General features: G+C 47.1%; 1 protein-coding gene across 1 annotated transcript in view; it reads left to right on the top strand.

Moving 5' to 3' along the window:
* WDFY4 (WDFY family member 4) overlaps positions 1–17,370 on the top strand; it is a 294,420-nt gene that overhangs the window by 206,903 nt on the left and 70,147 nt on the right. Inside the window, exons 44-47 of the mRNA XM_082637674.1 lie at positions 3,624–3,772; positions 9,730–9,850; positions 12,915–13,000; positions 14,471–14,533. Coding sequence (XP_082493800.1) covers positions 3,624–3,772; positions 9,730–9,850; positions 12,915–13,000; positions 14,471–14,533 — 419 coding nt within the window. The remainder of the gene's footprint in view (positions 1–3,623; positions 3,773–9,729; positions 9,851–12,914; positions 13,001–14,470; positions 14,534–17,370) is intronic.

A 17,370-nucleotide genomic window follows, 5' to 3' on the forward strand; every position in this document is an offset into this window, starting at 1 on the left:
GGAAGTGGCACATGCAGGCAGGCAGGGGGCATCCCTGCTCCTTGTCTCCACCTGAAAATATGAGCTGCCATCAAGAGATCCAAGTGTTATATTTCTTCTCAGATCTGCCAAATAGACATATAAAAATAATATCTCCTTATTGTTTTAATACACGTTTCTTTGATTACTAGTGTGACTGAATGCTCCATCTAAAAGTGATCAATAGAGAAAAAGTAGATGCCCGAATTCATAGGTAGCCAACACAAATGGAATTGAAATGGTCTCCTTTTTGATACTTAACTTTTTCTCAGCAATCTGTACTGTTTTTTGAGATAAGAGAATACTTATTCCGTACACCAGTGTAACAGAATGTATTGATAACAAGGTCTAGGTGAGCAGACATATGGAAAGGGAAGCGTGACACATGTGAACATGATTGAAGCTTTCTTTGCAGTAGATTTTTCGCACAAGTATAAGAGAATGTACACGTTAGCTCTCTTACTGGGTACTTCACATGACAGCTCTGAATCTCACTTCTTCTACCTATAAAATTAGAGCATTGTACTCAATTGCAGACTAGTAATGCTGGAGAAAATCTTCAGGGAGCCTCCAGTTGGCCTCCCCCTTTTGCACACTGAGGCCTGCCTCTAGGAGAATGTGCTGGCGTGGGCTTCCATAGAATGTTCCAGCCAACTGTTGTCCCTCTAACTTGAGCTCTGGCAGTTTTGGATTTCCAGACAACCTGTTCCTTATCATACACAGAACCAGGTGTGGCCATGTACTTGGTTATTCACCCATCAGGAATGATAATATATCATCTAGCTGATCCTAAAAAATTCTACTTAACAAGCTGAAGTTCCACTCTTTTTAAAGTGATAGATAGAATCATGGCAGGAGGGAATTCTTAATCATGATTAAACTTGGGGGTGGAGCCCTCTGAGGGCTAATTTAAATGGAAGAGCAGGGAATAGTTCACTTGGGTTCATTTTCCAGTTTTTAGAATGCCACTCTTTCCTAGCAGAATCAATTTTTAAGCTATAAACCCAGCTCTCACCAGACATTTTTCTTGTGGTTTCGTTTATTCTGGTTGTTACTTAATTCTCCCCAGGGGAAAACATCAGGACATCATGGAAACATGCTGCAGCCCCTGCTCTTGGCACCACAGAGTTTGGGTGAGGGGGCGGCATCACGGGGAGGGGAGAGGTTTGGGAGGTACATAGGCCCGGACTGTGCGTGGGCCCCGCATGTGAGCATGTGAACGTGAGGATGAAGCGTCCTCCATACAAAGGCATAAGAAGAGCATTTCAACGGCTTGGCACAGGGGACATAAACACCCTGCCACAGTGTTGCTGGGAGTGTAAATTAGTGTCACCTTCAGGAGGGCAGGCTGGCACTAGATCACAATTTAACATATCCACATCCTTGACCTGCAGTTCTACTTCCAGGAATTCAACCTGCAGATTTACTCATGTGTCCACAGTGACACGTGTATAAGGCTGGTCACTGTGGCATCACTTGTGATGTCAAAACATTTGAAAACAACCTGAGTCAGTAGGGGGTCGGTCTAATAAGTTGTGGTACATCCATGCAAGGGAATGGTCTGCACCGTTTAATAAAAGTGAGACAACTGTATAAGAAGTGATTTGGAAGGGTCTGCTAGATGGCCTATTAAGGGAGAAAACTAGATACAGACCAGTAACTATACGAATATGCTGTTTTGTGTAACAAAAGAGACTATGTACAAAACATGCTGTGTATTCACTGAATCTCTTCGGTATAATATACCACAGGAGAAGCAAAACTTTTCCTCTACCCTCTTAGAGTCTCCAGCTAGGCCTGAGAATTCAGTGGACAGAAGACAGATTGACAGGAGAAATGTGTACAGATTTTATTTTTACATGTACGCGGGAGGCTTCACAGGAAAATGAAGACATCTGAGGCCCCCAGGATCTGAGCACACCTACTTTGCAGCTTCACCCGCCACACTGACCTCTCTTCTCCCCAAACCTGCCCTTTCCGCCTCTAGGCTCTGAGCTGGATGTTGCCGTTCCCTGAAATTTCTTCTCCCAGCTTTTGCATGACTGCCCATTTCCATCCTTCAAGTCTCAGGGTCTGTCTAAAATAGTGTCCCCTCCAAGTTTCTCTCTGCCTTATTATTATCAACCTGTTTTTTTTTCTCTCAACACATATCACAGTTTGGGTAGTTTATTAGTTGATGTGTCTTCCCCCACTGGATTTTAAGTCCCACGATTGTAGGTTTCTTGTTTATCTTGTTTGTTCCTCACTCTGACTAATCCTGTTTGATGCAGCGATGTGAGAACTGGTATCCAGGGCTGCTTTCCAGGCTTCACCACTGCAGTCCTATCATTGCTCCCAAAGGTGAGCACAGAGCTTAACTTCAGTCCCAGGCTCTGCCACGTACCCATCTTTGATGAGATTCTTATCTCTGGGACCCCTTTTTTTTTTCCATCTCTGAGTTAGAGTAGTAAAACTACCCTTGCTCAACTGTAAGGATTATACTGGTTAATATGTGTAAAATGTTTACAATGGTTATAAAAAAAAAAAAGTAGGTAGTAAAAAAAAAAATCAGGTCCTCTTTTGGATAACTGGAATTAGCACAGAATTACCCTGAGAAAATGTTGGTCTTGGTCTTACTCTGGTCCATTTGGGCTCCGGACATCTAAAAATTCATGCATTCTCTCACTCGTTCCTTTGGAGATTTTTTCCATGTAAGGACTCACCTAGTCCTTACTTCATGCTGGACTCTGGGTCATACCAAGACACCCTCTCAGGTCAGGCTCCCCAGAAAGCCAGCGTTGAGCCAGAGATGTGCGTGCAGCAAGTTTATTGGGAGTGCGGGTGATTGGACTGGGCCCAGTGAGAAGTGCAATCTCAGCAAGGCCTCGGCTGACCCCACGGGAGCTCAGAGTTGACCTGAGCGGAAGCAAAAGGTCTGGCCTTTCCTTCTCTGACCAGTTGTTGGGTACGGATGGCCACTGGGATGGGGACATGACCTTTGGCCAGGTACTCTCTTTAGTTGAGGGATTCTGGAAAGCTGCCAACATCTTCAGCTGCTGAGGGAATGTGCTTGAGCCTGAAAGACGAGACCTGGGCGGAGCTCGTGGCACCTCTGCGCACACCTTGGACCAGCCTTGGCCTTGTAGACAGCAGTACCAGTCTTGCACCTGTGGTTCTAGGCAGACCCAGTTCCAGTCCTGGCTCAGCCAGTGTCCAGCTGGCCTCTGGACAAGCTCCTTCGCCTTTGTAACTGAGGGATGCCTTGGACCTTGAAAACTTTCCTCTTTGTTTATGGAGGAATGTTTTGCACAGTTGTAGAGGAGCTTAAAGTGAGAGGAAAAAAAGGCCAACGTGTTCAACACAGCAATAAACACTCATCCACGTGCCTTGGTGGGGGTGGGGTGGCCTTGGGTAGATGAAATAATGAAACAGGGTGTTGGGTGTAGAAATTAAACTTAGACTCTGAAGAGCAGTGCAGCTCTGGGGCAGTGGCTCTGTCATTTACAGGGTGCTACTTTCACCTCCAAGGGCCTGGTGGAGGACCGGCCACTGCCCTCCTGCCCTCCAGAAGGACATGGGCATGCTTCCTTTGCACGTGGCCTGACTCTGGTGCTCTCTCCCTGCAGGTGACACAGAAGTACTCCCTGGTCATCGTGCAGGGCCACCTGGTCTGCGAAGGGCTCCTGCTCTTTGGCCAGCAGCACTTCTACATCTGCGAGAACTTCACACTCTCTCCCGTGGGTGACGTCTACTGCACCCGCCACTGCTTATCCAAGTGAGTGCCCCTCCCCTCCCAGCAGATTCTGCCCTGAGCCCCAAGCTGCCTTCTCAGCCACCCCCATGCCTATGCCTCCCACCTTGTTCTTTCTGTGGGCTCAGGTTTGGGCCTGAAACTGAGCCACGAGATAAAACAGAGGAACCTTAAGGCATAGGCATCATGATTGTGGTTCCCCAAAGCTAAAATCTGGAGCGGTTAACAATGCAGCAGCTCCTGGGGCTTTCCTGCTATGGAATGCACCACAGGACAAAGGGCATAGGTCCTTAGGTTGTTTGGGTAATAGAATCCAGTCCCATCAGCTTACTCATTCAACAACTTCTTTGATTGTTCATCCTTATGCAAGACGTCAGGCCCTGTCCCTTCATGCCCGCAAGGCACATGAGTGCAATCGGCAGCATAAACAGGTTCTTTTCGAAAGAGTTTGGAACACACTATCATCAAGGGGCAAAATATATGTTATTTGAGGACTCTTCGGGGTTCATGCTTGGAGAGATAGCATGGGGCTTGTGTGGTGAGGGACAGGTACTTGAGGAAGTAGGCTAAGATCTGGGTCTTGAAGGATGGGTGAGACTTGGATAGAAATCTGAAGAGTCATTTTTACACTAACTAATACCAGAGGTCTTTGGCAGGAAATTCCGAGGTTCTTCTTTAGGATCAAATGCAGTTGGTCTACTTGGGTTCAGTCTGTTCTTACTGATTAATTCCCTAGTGTTTATAAAGTACTGCCATTCAAAACCAAATTGATTGTGTTTGCACTTTTGCTAAAGGTTCAGTTCTCAAGTTGTATGTTTTCATCACTTTTGGAGAAATTTAGATGTAGATTTCTTTTCTGGTTAGCTAAGGCTCAAGTAATGACAAAATGACCTCTTAGCCCAGTGGCTTTCCAACTAAACTACATCGAATCACCTGGAAGGCTTCTTAAAACAGACTTCTGGGACCCCTCATTAGCCCAGTTTCTAATGTGGTAGGTCTGAGTTAGGGCTGAAGATTTTTAACAAGTTCTCAGCTAATGTTGATGCTACTGGTCTGGGACTACACTTTGAGAACCACTCTTTAAGACTATTGACAGAGGAGCCAGAGCCTCACCTGCCAGTAACTAAGAATTCTAACTCCCAGGTGTCATATCATTTCCAGCCTATGTCAGGAAGCAAGAGTTTAAGGAGTACGGAAGGATAGATGTCGGCCCACCCTCCTTTGATTTAGGTTTGTTTTAAAATGCTTGGCCTTTTTCTCTCTGCTAATTTCCATCTTTTATTCATACCAGACGTTCACCAATTGCAGTGAGTCTTCTGTTCTTTTCCAAGGCAGGAGCATAATTAATACTTGGCACACTCATCCCATCTTATTGCTCATGTTTTATTGATACTGATCAATATGGACAATGGGTCTGCTGACTCGCCTTTCTGAGAGCTGATGAAAGCTTTCTCCTCTACGTATATGCATGGCGTGCCCATGAAATGACTTGCATAAACCATTGCTTCACTCTCCACCTCTGGTTTAAATTGAGTTGGTGTTAGATAAGACCTTATTGATTAGGTAAATTGTGTTTATGAGGTGTATGTAATCATGATCAAATGGACTATATCTGCACTTTCAACAGAAGCCCAGTTGTCAGGTTGGATGTACTCAAGTCTGGAAATGTACTTTTGTAGAATGCAAATAGGAGAGTAGTGAGAATAAATTACTACCTTGGAATATCGTTTGGGAATTGCATAGGTAATTTTAGTCACCATACCTCAGAGAAGTGTTTGTTAACCAGACAGTGCTTTCTCTCTGGTCCCCTGTCTACTGCCCTAAGAAAATGCTGGCACTCGTGGAGTTGTGGTTCTCAGAGATGGGCCATTAGATCATGTCAGATCAATGGGGATTAAGTCTTATTTTGACCATGGAGACAAAGGGAGATACATAAATAAGCCAGTTAAACATAAAGCTAAGTCAACTCTGAAATGTTTCTCTAAAAGACTGCCATCAATTTGAGTACAGTTGAGCATTAGACCTTGAAAGAGACTCCCCAATGTACCATGAAAATATCCCAAATAAAGCTCAAGAACACTGCCAATCCTCCAGCAGTGATTGGCTTATGTACTTTGGAACTTTCCTTAGAAAGTAAGACCCTTTCTAGAAGGTTATATTTTGCTTTCAGTGGGATCTCTTCTTGGTAGAATAGGGTGACTGTACTAATTGGGTTGGCCAAAAAGTTCGTTAGAGTTTTTCCATAACATCCTATGGAAAGCCCGAACGAACTTTTTGGCCAACCCAATAGCTGTCCAGGGCTCCTGTAACAAAGTATCAAAAACTGGGTGGCTTGGGCTTCCCTGGTGGTGCAGTGGTTGAGAGTCCGCCTGCTGATGCAGGGGACACGGGTTTGTGCCCCGGTCCAGGAAGATCCCACATGCCGCAGAGCGGCTGGGCCCGTGAGCCATGGCCGCTGAGCCTGCACGTCCGGAGCCTGTGCTCCGCAACGGGAGAGGCCACAACAGTGAGAGGCCCGCCTACCGCAAAAAACAAAAACAAAAACTGGGTGGCTTTAAAAAAATAATTTATTGTCTCACAGTTCTGGAGGCTAGAAGTCTGAAATCAAAGTGACTGCAGGGTCATGCTCCCTCTACAGCTTTAGGGGAGGATCCTTCCTTGCCTCTTCTAGCTGCTAGTGTTTCCTGGCAATCCTTGGTGGTCCATAGCTTGTATATACATCACTCAGTCACATGGCCATCTTCTCCCCATGTGTGTCTGTCTCTGTGTCCAAGTTTCCCCTTTATATGAGGAGACTAGTCATACTGGATTAGGGCCTATCTCAATGACCTCCCTTTATTACCTCTGTTGTTTACCTATTTCTAAATAAAGTTAAATTCTGAGGTACTGGGGATTAGGAACTTCAACATATATCTTTTAGGGGACACAATTCAACCCATAACAGTAGCAGCCAAGCTTACAATGTATAGCATTTGATTCATTTGGTGGGAATCCAAACCCTCCAACTGGCTCTTTGTGATGGGGTGCTTTTAGTCAGATATTTCCTTCACATCAGTCAGCAGTGTTAAGGCATCATCTCTCTGTTTAATTCAACAAATACTTATTGAAAGTCTGTCTTGTACCAGCACTGTGGTAGACTCCACAGATACGTAGATCAGTCAGATGTGGGCTGAGTCTGGTAAAGAGTTTGGGATCTAGCAAGTTATTTAGGTATAAATTCCAGGTGTAAATTCCTGACAACAATTGGATACATACAAATTGGATACAACAAATTGGATACATACATGCAAATCAAAGTATGTTTTAGTTTGAAATCCACTTCTATTACCAAAGACCCAGTCAATCAATATCTTGATTATCATTTGTTTACTGTGATTTCCCTAGTTAAGAATATTAAAAGTTTTACTATGACCACCCTGGACAGTTTGCATATATCATTATAGGTGTGATGGCAAGAGCTGTGAGCAGCATCATTTGAACTGTGGCCACAGCTCCATCTAAAGAAAAACATGGATCAGCGACTCCTTTCTACTCATTGACCTTGGGGGCCTGAACTCTGATTTAATGCACACGTAGAATATAGTGTTGGCAAAGAGACGCAGTCCTAGCTGTGTGACTAATGCTTTGTACGATGGAACTCCAATCTGGACCCTGCATCAGTGAACTCAGTAATGTCATTCACAGTTTAGTCCTCCTGAGAAACTGAGTCTGTCTAAGCATTCCTGCCTTATGGATTATTCAGTCCCTACAAGCAGGAGAAGAATGACCATCTTTCCTCCTGAAAGCTCCTTCCTAAAAGCATTCTCCAGAGCATTCTTCCTCATGTCACCAGTGTTTCAGAGTCCTAGGTTGAGAATCAGTTTGCACAGAGTAAACTGGAAGGAGGGAGCTGGTGGGGGAAGCTCTGTAATTGCCAGCCAACCTGTCTGCCTCAGGGGAGAAAAGGTGCGGCTGCGTGAGCTTGGGTTTTAGATTCAGAGGACCTGGTCTGAATCCAGTTCCATGTGACCTTGGAAAAGTCACCTCTCCTCTTTGGAATGTAGTTTCATCATTTCTGATATGGGAATCATAATAACACATGCTCAGTAAGGGTTCATCACGTGGATCAAATTAATCAAGGACAGGGAAGTGCTGAGCAGGCTGTAGAGCATGACGGTGGTCAGTCCACTCAGCAAACATGCCCAGAGCTCCAGGAAAGATGTGGAGGATGAGATCCATGGGCACAGTTCTGTGCCCCCATGAACTCACTCATAGTCAGCTGGGGAGAGAAACCAACCAAAGGTGCAGCTAAGGTACAGAGAATGTTTGCTGTGCTCCCACAAGAACGGGGCCACAGGACCACAGACCACAGATCACATCATTGTCACTGTCACAAGTGCCTTTACCTGGAATTCTGTTTGGCCTAAGTCAAGGGTAGGAACCAGAATTACCTCCACGACCCCTCTGGGAGTCAGGGAAGTTTAGGGGAAGCTCAACTTAGCCCCAGAGGGAAGCATTAATAATGGATAAAGGGCCTCAGCCAGCAGTAGATTTGAATTAAAACATCCAAGCAGAAGCATCCAGAACCATCCAGCCACATTTGTGTTTCAACAGTCCTACAGCAGTGTGGCTCAGAACAGGGGCCCTGAGAGGGTTGTTCTGAGAAGGGGCAGGAGTCCGCAAGGGTGCGGTCTGGCCATGTGGGTGCTGAACAGCCGGCTCAGGCTGTGTCCCACGCGGGTAGCCTTCCCCTCTACCTGGCAGTAACCATTCTGCAGAGTGTGCAAGGCTGAGCTCTTAGCACTGCAGATGCTGGACCAGCTCTGACCGCTGCCCAGAGAAGTCCTGCGGGCCTGTGTGATGGCCTGATCTCTCTCCATTTCCCCTGGAAGCGTGGCCTGCCCTGGAGGCTGGGCGGTGAGGGCCGCCCCTGGAGCTGGGGTGGGAGGAGGTAAAACACATTCCTGCCACCTAGTGCTGGTGCGGGGCTCCTCGGCTCTGCGGTGGGCACACAGTCTTACGGAGGGCTGAGGTGCTTGGAAGGCCCTTCCTTTCTCCAGTGCTAAAAGGGTGTTTTATCAGAGCTTTGTGGTCATGTACACAATGCAAAATTGCTGTGTAACTCAGATGATCAGAAATGTAACTGTCCATACTGAAATCAAATTTATTTCTCAAGTTCCTATTTGTATTGGTGGTGGAAAGCTTCATCTGGTTGTTTATCTGAAGGTATTTCAGTAACTTCCAGTGCAAAAATGGTTCTTTTTGGGATAAATACTTCGTCAAATTCATGACTCCTCCTTCGCCCCTTCTCCCTTTCTTCCCAAGGGGAGTCATTCTGACCTCCGGGGGCGGGCATCCAGCATCCGGCCTGGCTGGCCCATCCTCTGCTCTCTGCAATGCCGCTAGTCCCTGGTCCAGGCACGGTGCTCTGGGGTCCACTGCTAATGCTGGCGTCATTGTCTTCCAGCCCATCAGTGCTCTCAGCCCTGCCACCTGCCTCTTTGAAGACTCAGAGTTTTCTGCCCCTTTGTCCCATTTTACACTAGGTGCTAGCCCGACTGACACGGCTGGTCCTCCCAGGGCTCCGCATTGCCTGACACCATGCTGGACAGGGCTTGTCTTTCTGCCTCATGTTCCAGGAGCTTGAAATTTCTCCAGACCTAACTACACATCTCTTTCATTCTTCCCCCATAACCCCCCAGCCCATTTCTGACACCTGTACTCAGAGAGTCTTCTCACACTTACACTCCGCACCCTGTGTCATTATCCGTCCTGGAGGTGGGCCCTTTGCCTTGCTGTCCCTCCTCTGGTGAGGGCAGTGCCCTGCCTTACTCCTCAGGGCATGGCTCACACAGACAGGCGCTCAGACAGGGTTTATCAGGTCAGTGGGGGCTGACACATCCTCCAATGTGTCCCAGAAACTCAGGTGGGCCACACACGGTGCAGGCAGGGGAACAAGCCTACCAGACACCCTCTCACTGCGTGTCTTGCTTCCTTTTCAGCATTAGCGATCCATTCATCTTCAACATGTGCAGCAAAGACAGGTCCTCTGACCATTACTCGTGCCAGCGCCACAGCTACGGTGACCTCAGGGAGATCCGGCAGGCGCGCTTCCTCCTGCAGGTGTGTCCCGGGAGGGGGCCAGAGAGAGGACCATCTCTTCCGGGCACAGGTGGTCCAGGTGCCACTGAGGCCCCATCTGAATGTGAGAGACACACCACCCTGACCCCCTTCACCTGTGCATAGCCCAGGGCCCTTTGAGACACCTGTGAATCCCTGTGGCCTATGTTGGGCTGGTCCCCTGGCTGGGATGGAGTTGTGCCTTCTGTTTCACTCTCTCCCCAGTCCCTGCCATTTGGCCATTGGGTCCTTCTCTCTCTTACCGTGTCATTTAGGATCCAGCCTCTTTGCTTTATTTTCCCCTTGACATGCCCCAGAGCTGCCTTGGAGATTCGGGAATACAGGACAGGGCAGCTCCGTTGCCTCGTGGCAGAGCCAATGACTGAGAGTTGAGTGCCAGTCTGCCCTCTGTTCTGAGCACGTGGACACCTCCTCAGGCCACAGCTCCTACCCTCTGCCCTCCTCACAGCTTTACCTATCTTCAAGCTCCTGGTCATTTCCTGGGCCAGGTGTTTCAGGGATCTCCTGACTGTCCCTTCCATCCAGGATCACAGAGCCTTGTCCAGTGCATTCAAGGGCTCATCCAGGTACTAAACAGAGCTGATTCCTTCCAGAGGCAGAGCTCTGCTGTCAGCTAGTCACAACCACATGCTTCTCATACCCCACCTTGGAGAAACATCACCTGGTTTAGGAGCATCACCTCAGTGGCAAAAGGAGGAAGAACTCTGGGGAAGAACTCTGGGGTTCCCACTGGCCTCAAACACATCTTGCCTTCACCAGCCCAACCTCAGCAATAGCAAAGCTGCATCCGTGCCCGGGGCCTCCCAGGCAGCTGGCGGAGGAAGAGATGAGGGACCACCCTTGGGGGTGGGGAGGAGCCCAGATCCCTCCCCGCTCACCCTTGCTGCAGGGTCTCTGTTCTGCAAAGGCCAACAGGGACAGTGCTAGGCCCTCGGGAACAGAATAAGTGTGCCTTTCATTTGTAAATTTCTTTGTCCCTTGATCCTCCTGCTGGAAGCCTCATTATTATTCTCTGAAACTAAAGCTCCAGGAAGCCTTTGGGGCGGGGGAGGGGGGCTCATTCTAGGGAGGATCAGCTGCCCTGCAGACAAGGGTCCAGCAAGCTGCTGACATCTGACCCAGCTCTCTCCCTCTCCCTCCCTCTCCGCTGCTTTTGCCCACAAAGATCTGGTTCTCATTTTGCCTGCCCTTAGTGCCCTTCTCTGAAAGGAGAGTGAACTAGAAAGGGGCGGGTGGAGGAGGCTCTGCCCTGATGATTCTGACCACAGCCAGCATGGGCCCAGTCCTGAGCACGGCTCTGCAGCTTTGGCACAGTCGGGCACCTCTCTGGGCTTCCATTTCCCTCCAGTGAACAGGTGACCATGTCTTGTCTTTTCCACCATTACATATATAGCAGCACTTAGCACATTTTAGGCACATAGCAAGTACTCAAAAAAAACTTTTTAAAAAAATAATTGTATGTCTACTTACAGGTTATATATAGTAGCAAATAGATATCAGTAAGTGAGTGTCTTTCTCCCCAGTAAAAGGGGATTGTTTCCAGATGGTCGGTTAGCCTGACCGTGGTGGAAACCAGAAGTGGGAGAGCATGTGTGATGGCCAAGTGGGGCTGGGAGAGCTTCATGAGCAAGGCCACCATTTGTCCAGCCCTAGATGTTCCCAGAGGAAAGTCAGAGCCTGGGCACTTAAGACTGCTGGGACAAGCTGTAGCCTTCATAAATTCTACGTTCATCATCTCTTTGCACAGTGTTTATATTTCTATTTATAGAAAAAAAATCTGTGGCTCTTATGTATACCCACAGAGGAGAGGGGTGTTTCATTATCATTACAGATACTTTCCCTCTGCTCAGGAATCTAATGAACTGGACTTTGAGAACTCACTTCCAGCCAGTCAGGAGCAGGACATGACTGCTGTTGCATGCAGGACCCCATCTTTGAGTCTGACCCTCCCCCTCCCCATCTCTCCTTCCATGCCCAGGCCTCACCTCTCCCAGGACCTCCCTCAAATGCTGGGTATTCTTTGGCTGACCCCATCTGATCCTATATGTGGACTCACTCTATCACTATTCCAAGTCTGTTACTTATAGATTGGAAGGGGAGGGAGGAAGAAAGGAAAAAGAAAGGAAAGCAGGTAGAGTTCGTTCAGGCATTAACAAAATACCCTTGAAACAACATTGTTATGTCAGTGTGGCCACGTCAAAATGGCTCAGCAAAGTGGTTTGGCAAAGCATCCTGTGCCTTCAAGTCTGTGGGTTGACGTAAGATGCTGCCCAGATTGGGACTGGCACCCACTCCCCTAGTGTTTCTGGTAAGATGACCCTTTGGTTCAGGAAATGAAACCCTTGACCGGGAAGTAAAAGTGTCTGGAGGTGTTACTGGGCACTTTCCTCTCTTTGTCCCCTCCTCGCTTGCCCTGGGAGTGGGGCTCTTGTTTCCTGCTTCAGCCAAAGGAACTCTTAGTTCTCCTGCCCTCCTACTCATTCTGTGGAGACCCCATTCGTCACCGTCACCAAGGACTTCATATCCCCTGCAGGGGGTTGGAAGGCCTGTGTCAACCTCGATAAAGAGGTAAACTGAGGCAAGCTTGAACTACCAGAAATTGAGTTAATTCAGCAGAAGAATAGCCATTCATGAAACACAGGCTGTCCGGAGCTACAGGCAAATCCATTGAGGGTCAGCTGTATCTATGGGCAAGGAGCACAAGTGGGGGCATCCAGCCAGAGTCCAAGCTGTAAGTTCACTGGCTTGAGGATGGGAGGGGTTCTTGGTGGATGTTCATTGCTCACGAGGTAAGTCTCGATCTTCTGTAAATCAGGCATTTGTGGGAAATCAGTCTCTCAGTTCTTAAGTTTCGTTTTTCTGAGGGCGCATGCCTGAGGTTCACCCTTTCATATCCTTTGGTTCCATTTTAGATTGAAATCCTTTCACACCTGACACAGAGTCCCAAATGACCCACAGCCATGGCTCTGTTGCCCTGGTTGGGGGGCAGGTTGGTGGTTCTCCATTCCAGGAAACTGCAGAGCAGTAAAAGGGGTTCTCTTTACAGGACATTGCCCTGGAGATCTTTTTCCGAAACGGATATTCCAAGTTTCTTGTCTTCCACAACAGTGATCGGAGTAAGGTCTTCAAAAGGTAAGGGTTTGAAAATCCTCCGCTAAGGAGACTAATCATGACCCAATAGGAGAGGAACAGCTCTGTTCTCAGGAGAATTGTTCCCAACCCACAGTGAGCAGGATTTAGGATAGACACGAGAAAGAACTTACCCACAGAACTGTTGAGTGATGGAAAAAAGTATAGAGAAAACTATAAAAGCTCCTTCCCTAAATCCTGGGAAACTGGCTCTGTTTCATGAACTGAAGTAGTTTGGGACAGTAATAACTGAAGGGAGAAAAAAGTGTGCAGACACAACATATTTAATGGGCCTTCCAGAATTTTCCGGCTTTATTTTTTAATTTTCCAAGTAATTATTTTGGCTTAATCTTCCTTTTAGATCCCAGTTGCCAATTTTATTTGTTCTGACTTCATATTTTATTGGAAAGAATTCCTACCAACTGATTTCCCACTTCTGCATGGAACATCTTTTTTCTTAAAGAGAGAAGAATGCTGTTTTAGTTTAACTTCTCTTTATCCAAAGAGATTAATCAATCTAAGGAGTTTAAGCTAGAGTTTAAATTTTAAATTTATATTATTAAAGTTAGAGATATGTAGATTTGCAGAGAATCTAGAAGAGGCCAAAGGAAAGGTGGGCTCCTAGCCATAAACAGACCACACAGAAGCCGGATTAATAGAGAAGTGGTCACATGTAGCTCCACTTAGGGTTGAAAGTTCTGAGGTGAGATTTGACATCCCTGGCCTGCATGTCCCAGGCCATTTTGTGCTCAGAGGTTCTAGCCTTACCTTCCTGTCAGCCCTGGCCAGTCACTGGCACCAGGACCAGCTGCTGGGTCCCAAGGGCAGGGCCAGAGTGGAGAAAAACAACCTCGCAGAGAGGCTGTCTGAGCCAGCTCTGGGTGCGTCTCCATTGAGTGTGATTCTCCGTTTGAGGTTCTTCGAAGGACTGCTGTTATATCGCCTCCTAAAATGTCTTCAGGTTCCGTTTTAGACCAAACCGAAGACGTAGACACGCAATGCTGAACCTCAGGTTCATGTTCCCTTGTGATTTCTGTGCATTAAATGACGTTTTCTTCACAGTCGAGCTAGAAGTCTTATACATCCATAACTCAGACAATGAATAGTGCCAACCACACCCCACCCTTGTTCCAGGAGCGTGAAAGTAAGATGGCTCTTGTCCCTAGAGTACTACAGTGGCTGCTAAAATCAGCAATGGAAATGCCAGTGCTGGCCCAGAGGAGGTCTCTAAAACACGTAATTTTTATCGTAACTATTGTTTTATTGTTATCATTGCCATTATTAAGGCTAGAGCATATAATCGCAGAGGGTGCTGATGGGGTGCCTCAGAGGTACACCCCGATCTAGGGGCAAATGGGGCCCACTGGAAGGGCAAGAATAAACCCAACCTCTAGCCTGCCTCTGAAAATGTTGCCATGGTGGTGGAAGAGTCTTGACTCTGCTGATAGAATAATCCTTTCCCTTTTTGTCTAGCTTCTGCTCTTTCCAACCCAGCTTGAAAGGAAAAGGCTTCACGGAGGACCCGCTCAACCTAAGGTAACAGGTGCAGGGAGGAGGCCAGCCATGCTTTCTGGGCAGGGTGTTGGCCTTGCTTTGATTTTCTTCATTGGCCCGACCCTACTGCTAAGAAGGCATGCAAAGAGCATGTCAATCTGCCTTCTGCTTAATTTTTCTCTCTCCCAGCCCCCTACAACCCTCATCCTACTCCCCTAGTTCCTTCTGCCAATTAAACCTCTACAACAGACTTGAAGTCCCAAGTGCTCTGAGGCTTGTTCAAACCAGAATGGCAGGAAGCCGCCTCTGCCTGTGGTGGGTGGGGGCAGGTTGCCCATAGAGGGGGCAGCCTAGGCCCAGCCTTGGTGTCAGGCCCTCAGATTGGGGTGTGCGCAGTCCCAGGTCTGTCCTTGCTATTCGAGGCTCTGAAAACTCAGAAGCTAAATAAATAAATGTACAGTGATGTGCAAAGCATATGCTAATTTATGAGTCTGTGATATGGAGCATCTTTCCCAGGAAACAAGATGCTTACAGCCTCTTCCTAAGTGCCCCCCCCCCCTTACAAGTACCCAGTTCTCTGCAAGGCCAGTTCCGGATTGGTACGTGCTTTTATTTCAGTTAAGAAGGGGAATAGGAAGAAGACAGTGGTTGCTATTTTTCTCCAGGAGTATGTGGGGCTAGGGCAGGGAGGAGATATGTTCAAAATATTTATAATGACTATGGAATGGGTTTCATCAGTTTATTTAAAATGGTTTACCCATAGCTTGTTATGTGTAGTGTTCGCTGCTTCACAAAGCAACGAGCAAAATACTGAAAATCTTCCCATTTATTGAGTTTACATTCTTGTGAGAAAGAAAGCAAAATGAATGAAATATAAAGCATATTAGATAATGATAGCAACCGAAGTCAGTCGAGGTAGGGTTTGAAATCTTAGGTTGTTAGGGGAAGACCTCACCCAGAAAGTTAATATTTGAATTAAGACTTGAACAAAGTGGGGAAACAAGTTATTCAGATAACTGAAGAAAGAACATTTCAGGCCAAGGGAAAAGGAGAGCGAGGGCCCCGAGGGGAAGTGTGGTGGGCTTGGCTGGGGCCATAGTGCTTGGGTGCAGTGAGTCAGTGGGAGCAGAGATGAGAGAGGGAACAGGGTTCATGTAAGACTTGGGGGCTCATGCTAATGGGGTCGCCTTTTACTCTGAATAAATGGGAAACATTGGAGGGATCTTGTGACCTAACTTATATTTTAGAAGACTTACTCTGGCTTCTGTGTTGAGACTACAACATAGTAGGTCAAAGGCAGAAGCTAGGATACTGGTTAGGAGGTTTTTGGAGTAATGCAGGTGAGAGATGATGCTGGCTTGGATTGGGGGCGGGTGGCAGTAAAGATGGTGTGAAGTGCTCAGATTGTGGACATATTTGTACATGATTGAAGGTACATCTCGTGGGATTTGTTGACAAATCAAGTGTGGGTGGGGAATGTGTGTGTGAGAGAAAGGACTTAAGGATAAGACCAAGCATTTGGGCTTGAGCAACTGGAAGATGAAATGGGGAAGACCACACAGAGAACTACTTTGGTGGTGTAGTGGATATCAGGGGCTCGATTTTGGACGTGTTAATTTTGAGATGCCTCTCAGATATCCAGGTGGAGATGTCATGTAGGTCATTGGATATATGTTTCGAAAGTCAAGGGAGAGGTGCTCCAGAGAAATACATATCTAAGCTCATGGAAGAAGAGCTTTGACAAAATGAGGAAGCCAAAGAGCTGGTTCTAGGCTCTGAGACCACCCAAGCAACCAGGGCATGTGGTGAGGCTGTGCTGCTGTGGTCAGCCATGGACTTTGGGATCAACCTGATTTGGGCTCATAGTAGGTGCTCAATAAATGTAATTCCTTTGCTTAGTTTTAGAATCAACTGCTGTGTATTTTGGGCATGTTTATGGAGCAGTTGATTAAATACAGGCGTTTGTGTTCTCAGCTCTTTGAGTTTCTCCCAGCCCTTCTCCTACCAGCCACAGTGTGCCTACACGAGTTTCAGAGGGGAAGGCAGTAGTGGCTCCCAGCCTTAGAAAGACTTGGCTGGCCATTGCCCCATGCCTGGAATGAACTTGGCCACTTTTGGTTGGATTACCAAGGACAAAGCCCAGTTCATACACTGAGTCTTTAAAAATGCCTACCTGCGCTTTGCACACTCCAGCAAACATGAGCTTCTCTTCTCTGAAGGAGGTGCATGATCCATTCTGCAGGTTTTCGTCTGGCCTAAGATGCTTGGCCTGTGCTACAAGTTTTCATATCTTCAACCCCCAGCTCTTCTTGACTGATCTGGCCCCTCTAGAGGCCATCTCCCGTGTACAGGAAACCAGAGCTTTTGGATACCAGAGTTTTGCCTAGAATTTCGGTGACAATGGCTGCCTCCATAACTTAATTCCAAGGATGTTCTATGGGCCTGGATCCCAAGTAGAAAATACTTGCAAAGCTGAGATCAGCCTGGGATCCATAATCCTCCTCTGTCTCCCCATGGTACAAGACTAGACCATTCTGAAGCCAGCATGGTGGCATAATCGGACATTTGTGAGGTGCAAGGCTCTGCAAGCATATAGGGTCTTCTAATGTAAAGCCAGCTAGATGCCCCTGGATACGTGTCTGATGGCCAAAAAACTCCACAACGTTAGACATAGGTAGGCTCTGCAGAGACGTGAGAATAGCTGAAGTTACAGGGAAAGCGAAGCTAGTTGAAAATGAATATGTGAAGAAACACACATCTTTATACTTAAAGTTATCTGTACCCTTCCACAAAGAGCTGGAAACAGTTTCAAAACTAAATACAGGGTATAATGATCCTTTAAAAATTCCTCCCAAACTCCTTTAAAGGACAAAAACATA

Source organism: Mesoplodon mirus, assembly GCF_964341445.2.
Source record: "Mesoplodon mirus genome assembly, chromosome: 2".
Taxonomy (NCBI): Eukaryota; Metazoa; Chordata; class Mammalia; order Artiodactyla; family Ziphiidae; genus Mesoplodon; species Mesoplodon mirus.